General features: G+C 42.2%; 1 protein-coding gene across 3 annotated transcripts in view; it reads left to right on the plus strand.

Moving 5' to 3' along the window:
• Window positions 1-17,638, plus strand: part of PDE4B (phosphodiesterase 4B) — a 174,557-nt gene that overhangs the window by 14,709 nt on the left and 142,210 nt on the right. For 2 of the 3 annotated variants that reach the window (XM_017805481.1, XM_017805476.1), the window contains exon 1: window positions 3,586-3,836. The exons of the other annotated variant lie outside the window; for it this stretch is intronic. In XM_017805481.1, the coding sequence (XP_017660970.1) occupies window positions 3,601-3,836 (236 nt within the window). In that variant the 5' untranslated portion in view covers window positions 3,586-3,600. Of the gene's footprint in view, window positions 1-3,585; window positions 3,837-17,638 lie in introns of those variants that run through there. 3 annotated transcript variants of the gene reach the window in all.

A 17,638-nucleotide genomic window follows, 5' to 3' on the forward strand; every position in this document is an offset into this window, starting at 1 on the left:
ACTGAAAGTGCTGTGAAAAGTCCTCTAAGAGCTTTTCCTTTCCTATTAAAGCATGCAGGACACTCAGAGTTCCCTCTTCCCTGGCATTCTATTTTCTCCTGGCTATTATGACTTAAAAACAGGTAACTAATGGTGCTACTGTAAAGAAAAGGTATGGATTCTCGTTGCTTAGCAATTGCTCCCAACACACTGAAGATCAGCTTTTGATGAGGGGTTGCACTCTTGAGAATGTTGTTTACCACCTCCATCAGTTATTTTAATAAAATATATTAAAACCTTCTGCAGTTCTAGACACTTCAGGGAGGTAGGAAGTGTGTGTTAAACCTCACCCAAGTAAACTTTAACTTTTGAAAGTTTCCTTAATTGTCCTTGTTCTTCCAGGTGGTCTCATTTTCCTGCCAGTGCTGGCAGGCACTTCCTTTCAATCATCTTTTCCCCCTCATCAACTTTTTCTTTGTATTGCTGATCCCTTCGTTGATGTGATGAAATTGTTACTCTTGAACTACTGATCTATTGCAGACAATAATCTGTATTGATAAACAAATTATTGCATTGCAGTGGGTTACTGGGGTGTTAGAGAGTTCAGGAAAGAGCGAGATGCCTGTTGACCATTTCGTTTGTGTATCAGGGCAACGTCAGTAACTCTGTCCTTGCACCCCTGGGATCAATCCAGGCTTGGAGATGGACAGATGAAGCAGCCCTGGAGAAGGACTTGGGGGTGCTGGTGGGTGAGAGGCTATTTACAAGGGCCTGGAGGGACAGGACAAGGGGGAATGGCTTCAAACTGCCAGAAGGCAGGGTTAGATGGGATATTGGGAAGGAACTGTTGGCTGCGAGGGTGGGGAGGCCCTGGCACAGGTTGCCCAGAGAAGCTGTGGCTGCCCCTTCTCTGGGAGTGTCCAAGGCCAGGTTGGATGGGGCTGGAAGCAACCTGGGATAGTGGAAGGTGCCCCTGCCCATGGCAGGGGGTGGAACAGGCTGGGCTTTAAGGTCACTTCCAACCCAAACCAGTCTGGGATTCTGTGAACCTTTCCAAGGCTCTGGTGCCCTATATGCTCTGTCTGCCATTTCTCCTGTTGCTCAGCAAATACAGCAAAATTAATTTTTCAGAATTATTGCCAGGTTTTTCCAGGTATCAAGCTTTCATGCCAGTTAGCTCAAGTCTCTTGAGATGTTCTTGTTCTCACCTTTTCTTGGCTTATCCTGGAGTAAAGCAGCGTGTCTTGCCAGAATTCCAGTGCTACAAATCAGTGGAGACTTTACAGACGTTGGCTGCAGGATCCTCTGTGTGTGAAACACCACAAGTTGGCAGCATAAAGGGTGGTAGTTGGAACACCAAGAGAGCTGCTCCACAACCTTTCTCAGGTCACTGTGGCTCCCACTGTCACAAGATCTGGAAGGTATTTGAACCTTGAAGAAGAAATATCCTGTGTTCATGGTGAGCCTTCAAAGTGCTCTCAGTTTAGAGAAGCACCTGAAGCAATGGGTGGCACTTTGTATTTCCATTCGTTATGCTTTCCCAAGGGAATGGAGCTCTGCTTCCCCCCTCAGTCTCCTTTTCCCTTCTCATTAGCTTAGTCTTGCATTTCTTTGCCCATGTTACCACAGGACCTTCTCCAGGCTATGGGGCTGAGAGGTCATTGCTAATTTATGGATGTCCAAATGATGGGAAGTACTCCCTTAATGGACACTGTTCTGCACTGTCTCTGAATTCAGGGAAGGACAGCACCCACTCAGCATGAGCAGCATGCCCTTGTACAGCATCTTTTATTGCTTTCAAAAGGTGATTTGCTGCTGTTTTCCTTGCCCTTTGAATAGCTTTAGGAAAAGGCATGGATATACTGGTTCTCTAATATCAGATGTATTCTCAAAAAACCCCTCCAATATCCCATTTGCTTCCTGGTGAGTTAGGAAGTTAATTTTTTCTTTCTCTGTGAAATTCCAGATTGAAAGCATTTGTGTGGATTTTGTTTCTCATTCAGCAAAGCTCTCAAGCTTCCCTTTGTCTCTCACTGCCTGTCAGTGCAGTCGAGTAACAGCTCACAGTCTAACACGTCATAATTCCTAAAGCATTAAATATTCCTGTTGTGCTACTGCCTGGACCTCTCAGTAATAAATCACACTGCATTTCCAGTGTCCTCAGGTTAGGCTCAGGCTCTGTGCTTGTTTGTTTATTTTGGTTTTTAATAAATGTGAATGGTGAATATTATAGGGCAGGTTAGGGAGAATGTCTGGAAACTCCCCTATAGGCTCTGCTATAGGGAAGCTCTCTCTTGCAAGCCTCTGAAGTTGAGGAGGGCATGCTGATGATTTTGTAAAGTGTTTTGGGATATTTGGATGAAAAACGACTGGAAGGGACAGGGACTGGTGGGGATTTGTTTTGTAATTGATGCCTGGACTGTGCAATCAGATCTTTGGCCACAGGCCAGCTGGGTTTGCTCTTCCCTGTCTCCTCCTCCTTTAAAAAGATTTATTGTATTTACATTTAAAGTGACATACTTTTGACCAGTTAAAAAGATGCTCTGCCCCTCCCTGCAATATTTATTATGTTCTTACCATCAGCATCAAATCTTGTCTTTTAACTTCCTTACCTTGATGTTGGTTTTTTTTAGCCTTGCAAGTGCGGAAGTTGCTTTCATGGTGTTTATATCCAGAAAAAAAAATAAAGTGGATTGTTTTTCTTTAATTTAAGTAGATATAATGCTTAAATTAATTTGAATTAACTTACATTGTCTTTGTAGGAAGGGGTCAAGTCTCCCATCTTTCGGGGTTTTGGCAGGGATTTTGCCCTTTGACTGTGTGCAGATCCTAGGACAGTGGAACATGCTACTCCAGCAGCGTTCATGGATTCTTGCATGCTTTGTTCCTACAGAATACCATCCTTGCCTTTTTTTTCCCCTACTAGACCTTTTTTCCTGTCCCCTCTTAGTGCTGCTCACACCTCTCCCAGAGCCAGCGCTGCCATCCCGGGGGTCTCTTCCGGGATGTGCCAGGTGATGCCCAGGAACAATGTCAGGGTATTAAAATGTCCTGAGAATCCCACACACTCCTCACGCAAGACAGGGCAGAACAGAGTCCAGTTGTCAAAATAATCCCGAGCCAATAAGCACGTCCTGGGTGGAGCTCCTGCGGCTTGGGGAAAACTAATTCTCAATGAAGACCTTTTATTAAACCCCCGGAATGAAGCCGGTTGCGCAGGCTGGGGAATTCCTTGATTTTATTCGTGCACGCGAAAAATCTGCCGGTTTTCAGTTCGGTAGGTGAAGGCAAAATGCTGGAGGGAAAGGATTGATGTGGAGCTGGTGGTGATGAATTTTTCATGAGCTGCTGTGCGGGGCTTGAATGGCTCCGGCGCGTCGGTGGCGACCACGGAGCTGACACACCAACACCACCCCGGCGCATTTTCAGGGGGAGAGGTGGGCTCAGAAGGGCTTTTCTGACAGCCCTGGCTTACCATCCTTCGATTCGTGCTGCTGCTGCTTCAGGCAGCCTTTCCTGTGGAGCCCAGCCTTGTGAATGAGCGGGGTTTAACAGCGCTTTGACTCCGCTGCGTTTTTGTTGCGTTTTCTGAATGGTGAGGGCTCCCACATCATCTGAGCTATGACAGCAAAAGAGGCTTCTAGGGAACTTGCTACTCCTGAGTCCGAGATTTACATCAGGACTTTCAAAGAACAAATGCATTTAGAGCTCGAGCCCCCCAAACTGCCCGGGAACAGACCCACGTCTCCAAAGATTTCTCCTCGCAGCTCTCCCAGGAACTCTCCCTGCTTTTTCAGAAAGTTGCTGGTGAATAAAAGCATCCGCCAGCGTCGTCGCTTCACGGTGGCACATACATGGTAAGCTCTGGGTACCAGTGTGGGTTTAAAACCAGTGTGTGTAGCTGTGCTTTGAAGAGGGGAAAACGAGCTGAGATTTATTCACGAGTGTTAAATGAATCGAGCAGGAGGCAGCCAAAGGATGTTTAATGCAGTGCCTTGACAATTGTCATTCAGTGTCTGTTGTCCAGGATAAATCCAGGCCATTATTCGTGTGTGCCGGGTTAATCTGTAGGAACAAAGGCAGCAGCCGGTAACTTTCCCAGCCATTGAGTTGTTGTGGGTTGAATACACGAATTCATTTCAGAACCTTCAAAATGTGTTTTCTTTGCCCTCTCAGCTCGGTCTCACAGCACAGCACAGACTGGGTGGTTCAGACAGGGCACTCTTGGAGATAAACACTGCAAAGGGCTTTAACTTCACTCTGAGGGGCTTTTAAACAGTTTTTCCTGGCTACAAATATCCCTCCTTTCAGCCATTTTTTGCAAGGAAACTCTGTCTGAGAGTCTTCTTTTCCCTCCCTACAAATTACTAACCCCAAATAGTCAATTTGTGTGCTATTACAGTCGATTGGAGCTGCCTCTGACTCAGTTATCTGGTTAATCCATGCCATAAACAGGAATCAAAATATATAATTCAGGAAAATCCCTGAGAATCTCACTTTCTAAATTTAGTCTGTATGTGTCTTACAGGATCCACCTTTTAAATTTCAGGAGCCTCCATTAAAATTCACTAGTTGTCTGTGGGAATTAAACCAGAAAACTTTCAGGAATGTGAATTTTTTAAACTCTGCTCACACAGTGCCATGTCCATTACTTTCCCATTCCATAGATTGAATCAGAGGAGACAGGATGAAACTCTCTGTATGGGCTGGCTGTTTCGGGGTATCTGAAACACCCATCCTTGTCTGCTGCTTTTTAACACAGAACATTGTGTTAAAATGGTTTATGTGAGTTATGCTAAAATATAAAGCCGTATTTACTTCTGAAGTGAATTACTAATATCTGAGAGTGAATTTGTAGCTCTTACAGATGTTTTGTCTCGTTAAACAGTAAGAAAAAGAAGAGAGAAAACTGCAAACTTGGATACCAGGGAATTGCACTGGGTAGAACTGAGATAACTGCTGTTTTAATTTTGCTTTAAACACAATTTGAAATGCATTTAGGGTGTAGCAATTCAATTCAAATTAGAATTCTAGAATCATGCAGACTTTCTGCTTCTTTTTGTTGTTGTTGTTGTTTTTAACCCAAGCAGAAGTAAAAACCTCAAACTGGTTACAAGCTGTAAAGGCTTCAGTATGTTCTTCAGCATTTTAATTGGTTGTAGTCACTCATGTTTAGGTTTATACACATTAATTCCCTGGAACATCTGTCATATGTGCCAGCGTTGAAATGACAGGATGCTGCTTGTCTTACCCCCACTAGTCTGTTTGGAGAAATGGGTGCTGTGGGAAGATGGTCCTGCTGGGAATTAGGCGAGTAGAATGTGACCAGACTTGGCACAGGGTATCTGGGTTGTTTGGAGAAAAAACATAAAAATATGTATTTATAGAAGTAACTAATAATCTCTTCTTGAATCAACTCACAAAAGAGGTGGGATCCCTCTGGGTTTGTTTTTAATGGCAAGAGAGAAGGTTCTCAACTCAATTTTTAAAAGTTTTTAGTATCAGGTGATTTTGAACTGCACATCTGTGTTTTAACCTGAGATAAGAAGGAAACTATTGTAGAAACAAAGAAAATCTCCCTTTAGAAAGAAAGGTTTCAAGGCTGTTTGTGTGTGAGCACATGCTTAACATGTCAAACCATAGAACAAAACCAGACATCTTTTCATGTTGTACACACGCTAAACCACAATTCGAATTATTAGAGTGTGATACAACATTTCAGTAGAATGCCTGGAGGGCTGTGTATGTGTGTTGCAGGCAGTTATTTCAGCTGCGTACCTGAATTTCCTTCTCAGTTGTGAATTTGTTGTGCAGTGCGTGGAAAGACCCTCACCTGTGCTAAGCAAAATGCCACTTACATAAGGTGCTCTTTTGTGGGGGGCTGGGAAGTAGTAGCTGGGTAGAAAATTACCTCAGGAGTAAATATCCAAGAAATACCAACTACACAGTAATAGTAGCAAGGAAGTGAATTCATGCTGTTGGATTTCATAGAATCTATAACTTTCAGAGCCTCATAAACAGGGAACTTCCTCAGTTTGGGGTTGGTGGTGTGGTAAATCATCATCTTTCACCACCTCTGTCATCATTGTTGTCTTTACTTGGTGGTTCTTCTTCTATGCCCCTTATTTTCAAGTTTCTGTCTTCCCTTGCTCTCCTTTCCTTTTTCACTAATTGCCTTTCCCAGGCATTTTCCTTCTTTTGTGGCTGAATGCATTACAACTTCTTTCTCCTGATTATGCTGATGAAATCCGTGTCGTCACCCGTCTGCTCTGATATCCAGTCAGCAGACCTTACCCAGAAAGAAAAGGGAAAGCAAATTTTCAGACTTTTTTTTTTTTTAAAGGCCATGACTCAAATGCTTCTGTGCTGCAATTTGTTCTTTTCCTCAGGGTTGAGTTCTCACTGGACATGGCCAACATGTCATCACAGTTCCCTCCAAACATCTGTCAGTCTGATCCCTGCCTGCTCCAAACCCCTTAAACAGTTTCCCACGGCTGCTGTCGCTCTGTCCAGTCTTCAAAATGCCTCATTCATATCAAATAACAGCACAAAACCTCGATAGCCTCCAGGCTTTTTCCTCCACCAGAATCCACAAGTCTCATTCCTCTCTTGCATCTGTCGTTTTTGCCTCAGAGATTCTGGAAGCCCATATGCTGCTGCTTCCTTTCTTAAAGTTCCCCTGGTATCATGTGTGTTTTGGGGGGTTTTGTGAGGAACAGAGCAGGCAGAAGATGACATGATTTGGTATCCCTTCAGAGGCATCTAAGTTTTGGACATGCAGTGCTCCCTTGGGTGCAAAGTTTCCTTTGGAGTCACTGGAGAGAGGAAGACATCTCCTGAAGATAGTCCTCAGCACTTTCTCCTGTCAGCCAGAAAACAGCACATTCCCTCTCCATGGTCCACAGTCTGTTCTCCCTCACCCTGTCCTTACCTTGAGGACTGCCAAAGCAATAGCTTTAAAGATAGCTTTTATTTTCCACAGGTCTGCCATCTTATTTTTATCAAATAATAACTCCTAATATCATCAGGTTTACACCCATAGCAAGGACCTTCTCAGCAAAATCCCAAATGTTTTATCAATGAAAGTCAATATTTTATAAATTAACTCTGCTGCTTATAACACAGTTTTCTTTGCCTTGCAATATTTATCCTCAAGATTATAAATATTTCTTTAAGGCCAGGTTGGACAGGGCTTGGAGCAGCCTGGTCTAGTGGAAGGTGTACCTGCTTATGGCATGAGATGAGCTTTAAGGTCCTTTCCAACCCATACCGTGTGATTCTATGAATATTTATACCATTTACATCACTTATTCAATTTCTTAATATACAGGCAGTCACTGGCTATGCTGTGTGAGGAGCATGAGCTTTTTAATGAAGGGATTTCCAGAGTAGGAGGTTCATTGTCTTTTCTTAATTAAGATTTTCATGGGGTTTTTTTCCAATTTAATTCACATATAGCTTTCATCATTTTAGTGATTACCTGTTACCTCGTTTATGAAGAAAATACAGGGCAGAACAGAAATTAAATACTAGGAAATTTTGCTCTGGATTTTCTCTTGGTTATCCTTCAGCTGAAATACATTCATGCATTTGCTTTTTGATATATAATGTAAAATGCAAATCATATGCTAGCCTTAATTTTTTTGAAAACATGATCTGTTTTCATTACACAACAATCTTCCGTGGTGGGATTGAGTAAGTTAAATAATATGGCACAATCCAGTCACGGGGGGAGCATTTGAGTTGTTTCCAAGCCTGGTGAATAACAACTGATCTGCTTAATTACTTGAAGCTGTAAAATGTACTATAGGCAGAGGAAAATTATCAAAAGATGTCAGGTTTGATTTTGCTTTCTGATCGTGGAACCAAATAAGAAAGACTTAAGTGGCAGCCCCCATTTGGAGTGGTGCTTCAGAAAGCTCAATTTTTGGAAACTATGTGCTTGAAGTCGCTGAGGAGAACAGTAATTTATAAGAGCCATACATTTCTCCAGTGGTTTGATCACGGTGAAGGAACTCAGAAGGTAGAGTGGAGCTCCTAGTGGGACATGTCCCTGTTGGAGTCCCTCTCAGCACCAGCTGTGTGTCCAGCTGTGCTGAGGTGGCTCCTGCCCTGTGCTGGCACCCCATGAACCAGAATCCCAGATCTGAGCTCTCCTGGCCACCTTCACCCAGTACTTGGACTGGGGGAAACGACTTCTGCTTGTGAGATAAAACAAGTATGTGTCACAACAGCCTGCCCCCTGAATGTGCTGTATGGTGATGACTCCATGATCTCGGAGGTCTTTTCCAAGCTAAATGATTCCGTGATTTTTTTTATGATGTGCTTTTGGACCTGGTTCCACTTTGCTCTGTGTACAGCAGGATGCTTTTCCATAGTTCCACTGTTGAAAACACCCTTGTCTTTACTTTGATGAGCTGATCTGTTTGTGCTTCTCACTGGTTGTTGATGTGATTTCCAGCTTCTTGTTCTGTTTTGGAGAAATAGGATGATTTTCCTGCTTTCTGCAGCTTCTCTTTCAACCTGGGACTGATATTGGACACACTGTGTTGCTCAGTTATCTCCTCAAAGTCCTAGGCGAAACAAACTGAAGCGAGGAGGGAAAAGGATGGGGAAAAACCAGAAGGTTCCTCTCTTTTTCTCTGCTGAGTATGTTCTCCCATCTGTCTCCATCTCCCAAGGAGAATTCCTGAGCATTTGCAGCGAGTGGCAGGAAGGATTGCAAAGGATGTGAAGGTGAGGAGGAAATAGAAATAGGCCCATACAAAACAAACACAGAACCAGCTGTGTCATCCCTACATCTGTTCTGTCCATATATCCCCTCCAAACCCTGTCTACAACTGTGGAAAACAGAAAGGAGCAACTTCTTTCATCCCCTGGCCACATATGTGGAAAAAGATGGTGTTAAAATACTCACCAGCTGTTAAAGATTCAAGTGAAGTACAACAGATCATTATATTAATGGTAATTTGTTTTTGATAAATTCAGCCATTTTTCTGACAGGGGGAGGAAGAATCTGATTGATTCTGTGATTCTGTGAAAGACAGTGGATTCCTTCTCAGAGAAATAAGCTATTTCTGGAGTTTTTAATACCTTTAAATAAGTTTTTAATGGCATAGTGTGCCAGTCTATGAGGAACAGAGAGTCCCAGAGTCTTGCTGAGGTGGCTGAGACCTTCCTAAAGTATCCATGACCTCCAACCCTCATACCCAGGCTTAACTATTAAGTTAAATTTTCTGTGCCAAAATGGTTTCTCAAAGAAGCTCTCCTGTTGAATTTAGCTTTGTTGAGAGCTCTGTTGATGTGTGAAGCTTGCCATTGTGATAGCATCTACAAATTCAGGCTGTGTGTTTCCAGGAGGTACAGTTGGCTTCTTACGGGCTCGAGTTGGTTGCCAGGACAGACTGTGGCAGACACATTTGTGGTTTATCCTAATTTATGCAGTGTAGCTTGGCTTCACTGCAGATCTATACATTCTCTGTTCCATTCCTGCTATTTTTTTTATCTTTTTCAGCTTTTTTGTTTCTGAATAGCCAGTGTTTTACTTCTATTGCCTGGTGTTACCTTATGAGAACATCACATGGGTTCCACAGGGATCATAGGATTGTAGAATCACAGAATCATAGAGTGGCTTGGGTTGGAAGGGACCTTAAAGCTCATCTGCCATGGGCAGGGACACCTTCCACTAGACCAGGTTGCTCCAAGCCCAGTCCATCCTGGCCTTGGACACTTCCAGGGATGGGGCAGGCACAGCTTCTCTGGGCAACCTGTGCCAGGGCCTCTCCACCCTCACAGCCAAGAATCATTCAGACTGGAAAAGACCTCTAAGATAATTGAGTCCCATCGTTTATCCAGCACCACTGGTGTGTGTTTGTCTCTTGGAACAAGTTTGAGGGTGGTTTGACACGTTGGGTTTGTAGGATCTTCCATGATGATCATGGCATGGACATTCTGTAATAGCCACAAACTAGTTGAGGTTACAACATGATGTGCAAGTGTCACAGAACATGCTCTGCTCATTCTGTGATGGGTGGATTTGGAGAAGTAGAAAGGACAGAGCAGATTTGGGAAGCTAAAACAGGAAAATTACATTTCCTCCCAGTTTCCTATGGGACTGCCTGACCGGGTCTGAGAGACAAGGTGTAAATAAACCTGAACTCTGCCCATGGGAGGCTGTGACTTTTACCAAGTTTATGAATCAATAGGCAGTGCTGTTGACACGTGTGAGTTCCTGTCTCAGCGCTATGTGAGGCTATAACTGCTGATAAATCATAGACATGTCTGTAATGCACTGAAACAGTGACATACAGGCACAACGCTAGACTGATGCAACAGCAGCTGATTATTTGATCGGGTAAAATATTGCCATAACAGCCCATGGAAAGGGTCATTACTATAAACTAGGTTTTATTTTCCAAGACATACATGCATAGATTCAGTCTTTTCTTTTGGATAGACCTGGGAAACACGGGAAGTAAAGTAAATATTCAGTTTTTAAGTTTCTCACATTGTTTTGTTCTCTCAGGGCAACGAATAGATGTGGCTGAGGGGCAGAGTAGAGATTAAGTAATGTAAGAATAAGACTTTGGAGAAATAACAATATATTAGATTATTTCTTTTCTTCTTACGGTAAAAAACTCCACTTTTTTTTTGTGTGTATTTGACTAAACGCTTCAGTGGTTTCCTAGTATCTCCTGATAAACTCCTTGTGGTGTGGTACATTATGGCATCCTCACATTGTCCATGTCTCCAGGATGGTGCACTCAAATTGGAATCAGGTTTGATCAGATTACTTTGAGTTTTGGCTCTTTCCAGCAAAACTAATTGACGTATAACTGTGCAAAGACTTTCTGCTTTTTTTCACAACCAGCAAGTTGCATTTTCTTGTGGTAGAGCAATTTATTGCAACTTTTTCCACAGCAGATTTAAATGCTATGAGGGCCAAACATCTGCATGACACTTAATGGAATTAAATAGGAACTATTTTCTCAATTTGCCCTGAATCAGTCTGTACTCACATGGAGAAAGAGGTTTTGTTGCACTTCCAGTAGCTCCATGTGCCCACCTATTACTGGGATGATGCTTTTCATTGCATGGTTGTGTACAGTCTGTGATGAGGATCTCAAAAAGGAATCTTGTTCTGAATAAAAATGTCCTGCAAGTAGTTTCTTCCATCTGCATATACTGAATAATTTTCCTCTCATTCCATATTTGTCTTGGTACAGTAACTCCTTGGGTTCCCGCTGAACTGATTTCTGAGATAGGTTGTGGAAAAGGGAGCACATTGTACCCTCTGAAGGCTGAGACAAGAGGAGACATTCATCTCATTTTATCAGTTAAAAAAAACCAAACAGAAATCAGTTGATTTTCCTCCAGGCTCAGGCAGAGCTTTACAGATACAGATTAACAAGTGCAACAAAAATGTTTAAGAAATTACCTCCTTTTATTATTTTAGCTTGTAGTTCTAACCATAGAATCATAGAATTGTTAAGGCTGGAAAAGCCTTTAAGGGTCCAGTGCAGCCATCATCCAGCATCACCATTAAACTATGTCCTCAAGTGCCACATCCACAAGTTTTTTGAACACTTCCGGGGATGGGAACTCCACCCCTGTCCTGGGCAGCTGTGCCAGGGCTGACAACCCTTTCCGTGAAGCAGTTTTCCCAATATCCAACCTGACCCTCCCCTTGCACAACTTGAGGCTGTTTCCTCCTGTCCTCTCCCTTGTTCCCTGGGAGCAGAGCCTGACCCCCACCTACCTCCACCCTCCAGGGAGTTGTGGAGAGAACAAGGTCCCCCCTGAGTCTCCTTTTCTCCATGGTATCACAATATTTTTTTTATGTTCTTAAAATGTGCAGAATATAGTTTGTAAATGAGCAGTTCCTTGCTCCCTTTTCAATATATAAAGAACCATATGAAGCCCTACTTGAAAATTAGAAACATTTTGTGCTGCTACTTGGTTTCCAAAAGCTTTAATGCCCCCTGCTGACACTGTGCATATGCAGGTAGGAATTGCAGAATGATGGACAACTTCATTAGGCGAGAGGGAAAGTTTTCTTTCATAACAATAATGCAAAATTAGCTTTTCCATTTTATTAGTTTCATTATTACTGAGCTAATTGGAGAACCTGTACTGAGCCTGGTGCTTTGTGGAGCTCATTCCACAGAAATGAGGTCTGAGGGAACTCAGCAACATTCAGAAGACATCCCGTCCTTTTAGGTTCAAGGGTGTTTTCAGATCTCAGTTCCTTAAAACAGTGTAGTAAGTGGAATTATGTATTACTTTTCAAATCATGGCTAGGCTTCGCGAACGAAGATTTAGGAAGGCTCTATCCACATATTACTTTTAGGGTTACAGTTAATGGACCAAGGCCCAGGAACATGGACATCGCTCCCAGCCACAGGGTGGGATTCTGGGATTTGTCCTGGGCAGGGCCAGGAGTTGGACTGGATCATTGTGGGTTCTGTCCAACTCAGGATATTCTATGATTCCATCTTGCTTAAATAAACAATCCTCTTACTTAGCTATGGATTATTTTATTTTGGACTTTTTCTAAGGGGGATGGGGAAAGAATGAGAAAGTATCAAATATGTGGAAACTCAAGAAGAGGTTGGCAAGGAACATAAAGCCAAGGCAAAGAAAGGGAGAAGAAGAGATGGACAGGGTGAGCTGAGCAGCACATGAATCGTGCAGGAAACAGTTCCTGGATGACCCAGCGTGGATTCTGATTGATACAATCATTGTTTGTCACTTGTGTGTCAGGCTGTCCTTGGGCTGTTACAGCTCCGAGAGTCAGCAGCTGGAATTAAACCTCTTGGAAGAGGCAAGTCTTTGAAGACCTCAGGCAGAGTTCCTTCTCAGCCTTCCAGTTCTGACCATCACCTCTGAAACTCCCTTTGGATCAGACTTTGGGGGAGATTTGGTCTGTTCCTCTGAGGTTAGTAACCCACACACTCAGTGCCTCCAGAGTCTGCTCTGCAGTTAGACTCCTGTGCCAGCTTTCAAATCTTCATAAAACCATCCCTAAGTGATTTGAATGTGTTTTTCCCAGACTTACAAACATCTCTGCAGACTATCACTGTTCAATGCATTTACCTGGTGGAGGAAGTCAAATCAGGTAAATCCAGGTCGTGATGCTGCTCATACATCATAAAACTTCTGGGAAAATAACCAAACTACACAGCAGGAGACACCTCTGTTCCTAGTCCTTGCTTAGCTTCTAAAACTGGCATTTTATCCTGGAAATTGCTTGGTGGATATTGGAGTAAGTGGACAGCACTCTGTATTTGAGTGGTTCCGTATTTTTAGTGGTTGACTTAAGGAGAAAAGTTTTCAAAGTGGTAATTACAGGCATCTCTTAACTGTGATTACTATAAATTAATGATGGCAAGCCACAGCCACTCTAAACTTTTGAAATCTGAGTATGACTGTTTTCCAAAAGCTTTCTCTTTCTCCTTAGGGAATGTGTCCTTTTAAATTAGCCAAAGTCTGTATTGCCCCTTAACAAACTATTCTGTTGAGCTGCTGGAGGTCAGGGATGGGACATGAGAACAAATGTGGTGTCCCTCAGTGTTTATGGATTTGGCTGCCTCCAGCTGGTGTTGGAATTGCTGATTTGCTTTTCCAACAGTTTGCTGGTAGATTAGACCAGTGTATCCATTCAGTAAACACCCTCATCAAGAGGTCACCGTGTATTCATAAATTCTGGCCAGGCAGCCCTTTTTGTTTGATGCCATTTGGTATCAATTTCAGCTGGAGCTCTTTCAGTTCCAGAGGAAACTGATGGAAGCTGCAAATGCATTTCTGAGTCTTAGCCAGAGACATCATTTATTTATTTGGTTTTGCTCTCAAAGGCAGATGGTAACATACGACAAACAATGTCCTTACCACAAAAAATCCCACTTCCCAACCCCTTCCCAAAAAAATCGGACAACTCCATTGTCATGTAACTGATGTTTGTAAGACAAATATTCTTAAATGTTCAGACGAATGTATGAGGAACAATCCTACTGTCATCATGTTGGTGCTGAAGTGCAGGTGATTACATTGGTGTAATGACAAAGAAGTAAAAAGAGAGAGAAGATGGACCTGGGTGGAGAAGGTGACACTGGAAGATGCACATGGAAAGAGATGTTGGTGTGATGAGAAGCCCACAGGTTGTACAAACATGGTCTGAAATGAGCTCCTCTGGAGTACAATATCTTGGCAATCTCTATAAGTCTCAATCCATACTGAGCTGCTGCCTTTTCTTCTACCTTCTGAAGTGTGAATCCATCCCTGTAGACATAAGGTTGTCTTCTCCCACTCTGCCCACAGCTAAAACATCTTCCTGAATCACCATGACCCGAGGCTTTGCTCTGTTTCCAAGAAGAGACTGACGAAAATCTGCACTTCTGTGCTTGAAACCTGCCTCCAGAAGGAAGGAGAAAAATCTTTAAATGTCAGGCTTTGCTATTTTTGCAGCCTATCCCAGAAAGCAGCTCCTGCCTTGCCGTCTGCATCCATGGTTGCAATACACGGCGTGCTTGGCACGGCCAATTATTGCTGTTTGTCTTGTACTTGTCAGTTGTTATTTTACAATGAAAAAAACTCCTGTAGCAAGTTGTAAATGCTTCCAGTTGGTCAGCCTGTCGTGAACGGAATGTGAATCTTCTTCAGCCGTGCTTGGAAAGCATTGAGGGTTTTGAGAATAGTCTTCGTACTTTGTGTTGGGATTTCATGTATTCAAATTGTGTGAATCATGGAATAGTTTGGGTTGGAAGGGATCTTAAAACTCATCTTGTTCCAACCCCTGTGCCATGGGCAGGGACACCTTCCACTGCACCAGGTTGCCCAGTGCAACCTGGCCTTGAACACTTCCAGGGCTGGGGAGTCCACACCCTGTAGGACTCTGCTCCACAATGATGAGGCATCCACAGAAGACTAAGTAAAAAATGTCAGGACTCTGCTCTGTAGGATAGAAATGCCTTCTGATAGGTTGTTTATTGTGTTCAGAGCATATTTGTATTCTTGAGGATTCACAGAACATTCACCACTAACAACATTTGACAGTGAGGTCCCTTTGCAGGGTACTCACTTGGAAGAGCCTCGAGGTGGACTTGGGAAAGTGGTTTGGTTTTAACGGTGGGTTAAAAGAATTTAGAATTCATTAAAAGGACTTAAATTGATGTTAATTCACAAAGTGAAATTGGAAAAATATTATGAATTAAGATCAGGGATCTCTTCTGTAATAATAGATGTGGGAAAATTTAAAAATTCTCCCTGTGGCCTGAGATGACAATTGGATTTGTCAGAGTATTTCTGTCCATCCTGATCTGAATCACTCAGTCACCATCACCTCTGTCACTGGGCATCATTCAGCCTCAAATATGAGCCCTGGCTTTTTACTCAGTCTTGCTGTTAGTTGACTTGTTCTCACTTGTTATTTAAATATCAAGAGCAATAAAATGAGAAACCAGGATCTTGCATCAGTCCTGAAGGGATGAGAGAAGAGCAGTTGGAACTAGGTAATCTTAGAGGTCTTTTCCAACCTTCATGATTCTGTGATTTTGAGAAGCAACAGAACATGGCAGGGCATAGTCAAACACAATATTGAGGTTGTGTTATTAATGATGTAAATAACAAGCGTGGAAGTGAGCTCAAAAATACAGGGTTGATGTTTTAAACACTCATTTCGAGTTGTTTAGAGGATAATATAACACAAATATCCCCAGATCTTCAAGTGATGCCATTTATACATCACATTGGCCAAAATTTGTAGAACCAATGACTAGACATTGGAAAATGGTGTCAGGAGAACAACTGGCCCCTCAAACTGGGGACAACTGGAGAAGTCAACCCAGAGGTCCAAGTCCCAGACATTTAGTTCTTAAGGTTTTTTGATTTATTTAGTGATTCTCATCCAAACAAACAGTGTATTTTAATGTTACAAATCCAATTTCCAAGTGGTTAAGGATAAATTGCTCTCATAAGACAGTCTTGATTAATTTCTGATTTCTCTTGTTAATGTGTAATGAAGGTAAAGAGAAATAAATTAGAATTATTCCAAGACTGTAAGGCAAATATTTCCTGTGTAATAAACACCACAGGTTTATTCATTCAAATGTACTGGGGTGGAAAGTGATTTCTTGGTGAAAGAGCAATTGCTTGTTGTGAGTGAGTGGCACAATTATTGTCAAATCCCACTTCCTTCCTTTGTGACCGAAATGGTCCTGGGGAGCAGTGATCCAAACTGGAAATGGCATTGCCTCAGGCAAATAATACCCTGTCTGATGTATTTGATTTTGCAAAGATAACAAGCTGGGTTACATCTTTGCTTTCGCTTCCGTTAATGGTTCAAGGAAAGGGAGGACAAGAAAATGAAAGAGATTATTAAAGCTGCCTTTTAGTGTGGTGTCACTCCAGGCAAAAGCGAGCGATGCCTTAAGAAATCTTTGGAAAAATGTAGTATTTATGCTATGTAGAGAAAAGTAGAATTTATAATGTATTTTTGTTCAGTTTACTGGGGGTTTGGTAGAGAATTTGCTTAAGTATCGAATGAATAATTTAGGGTCACTAATTTGTCGTATAGACTAAAAAATATTCCTGGCCGTAGACAAAGAGAATAAAAACACAGCCTTTAACTACACAACAACCAAACTGAGAGGTCAGTGTGGAGGGAGGGATGTTGGGACAAGCCTGTGAACCGTTGAAGGGCACCAGCTCTTGGCTGGAAAAGGGAATGATTTAATTCTGATCGATTTTTTTAATAGTCAATATTAAAATCTCTCACCAGAAGCAGTAATTCTAATTGAATAATATTATATTATTAAAACACTAAGTTGTATAAGCAGAACAGTTCTGATACAAGCACACAGGGGAACTTCAAGACCTTTATGTCTAGACTCTATGAAATGGTTTTGCTGAAGCAAATATCTGATGCATTTTTGATGCTGTACTTCTGCCAGGCGTGATATGGAACTGGAAAACAAAGGGGAGGATGTTTCCCTGGTGAGCTTGCAGTCTTAATTAACAAGACTTAACAAATACAATTACCACAGATAAAGGTTAAAAAGAGATAGGAGAGATAAAAGCAAATCTCAAACAGGGACAAGAATTAAAGCAGATATATTAGTGTTCAAGAATCCTTTGCCTCCACTGAGAACAGCAGACACTAATACAGATGCTTTTCAGAGCTGCAAATGGCCTATTTTCCTCCTGGATCTCTTGATCTGCATTTTCAGAAATTTAAATGCTGGATTTCAAAGCCAAAGGAAGAATTTCAGAGACTTAAAGAACACTGTTTTATAACATATGTCACCTTTCCAAGTAGATGCCTTTTGAAGGCATTTGGGGTTTAGAGTAAAGCAGAAATCTCTGGAAACAGCAGTTTGTTGCAATCAGAAATAACCCTTTATTTTTCATTTCAGTGTGACCCTGGTGTAGGGAATTGTCTGATGCTTCAATTTGACATAAAGGGCCTGGGTTGGGAATCTTGTAGCTTGTAACAATTGAGTAGATTTGCTCACTCCAAGGGAGAACTGCTCCCAAAAAATACAGGTAATTTTACCTGAGTCAGAAGAAATAGCAGGATCACTTGGAGCTTTAGAGCTGTCCCCTTTAGTCACCCTTTTCTTGCGGCAGATGTCTTCTTTAAGCAACTACTTTTTGCTTGATAAGT

The sequence above is a fragment of the Lepidothrix coronata genome, unplaced genomic scaffold (genome assembly GCF_001604755.1).
Source record: "Lepidothrix coronata isolate B3197 unplaced genomic scaffold, Lepidothrix_coronata-1.0 Scaffold12, whole genome shotgun sequence".
In the NCBI taxonomy this organism is placed as follows: Eukaryota; Metazoa; Chordata; class Aves; order Passeriformes; family Pipridae; genus Lepidothrix; species Lepidothrix coronata.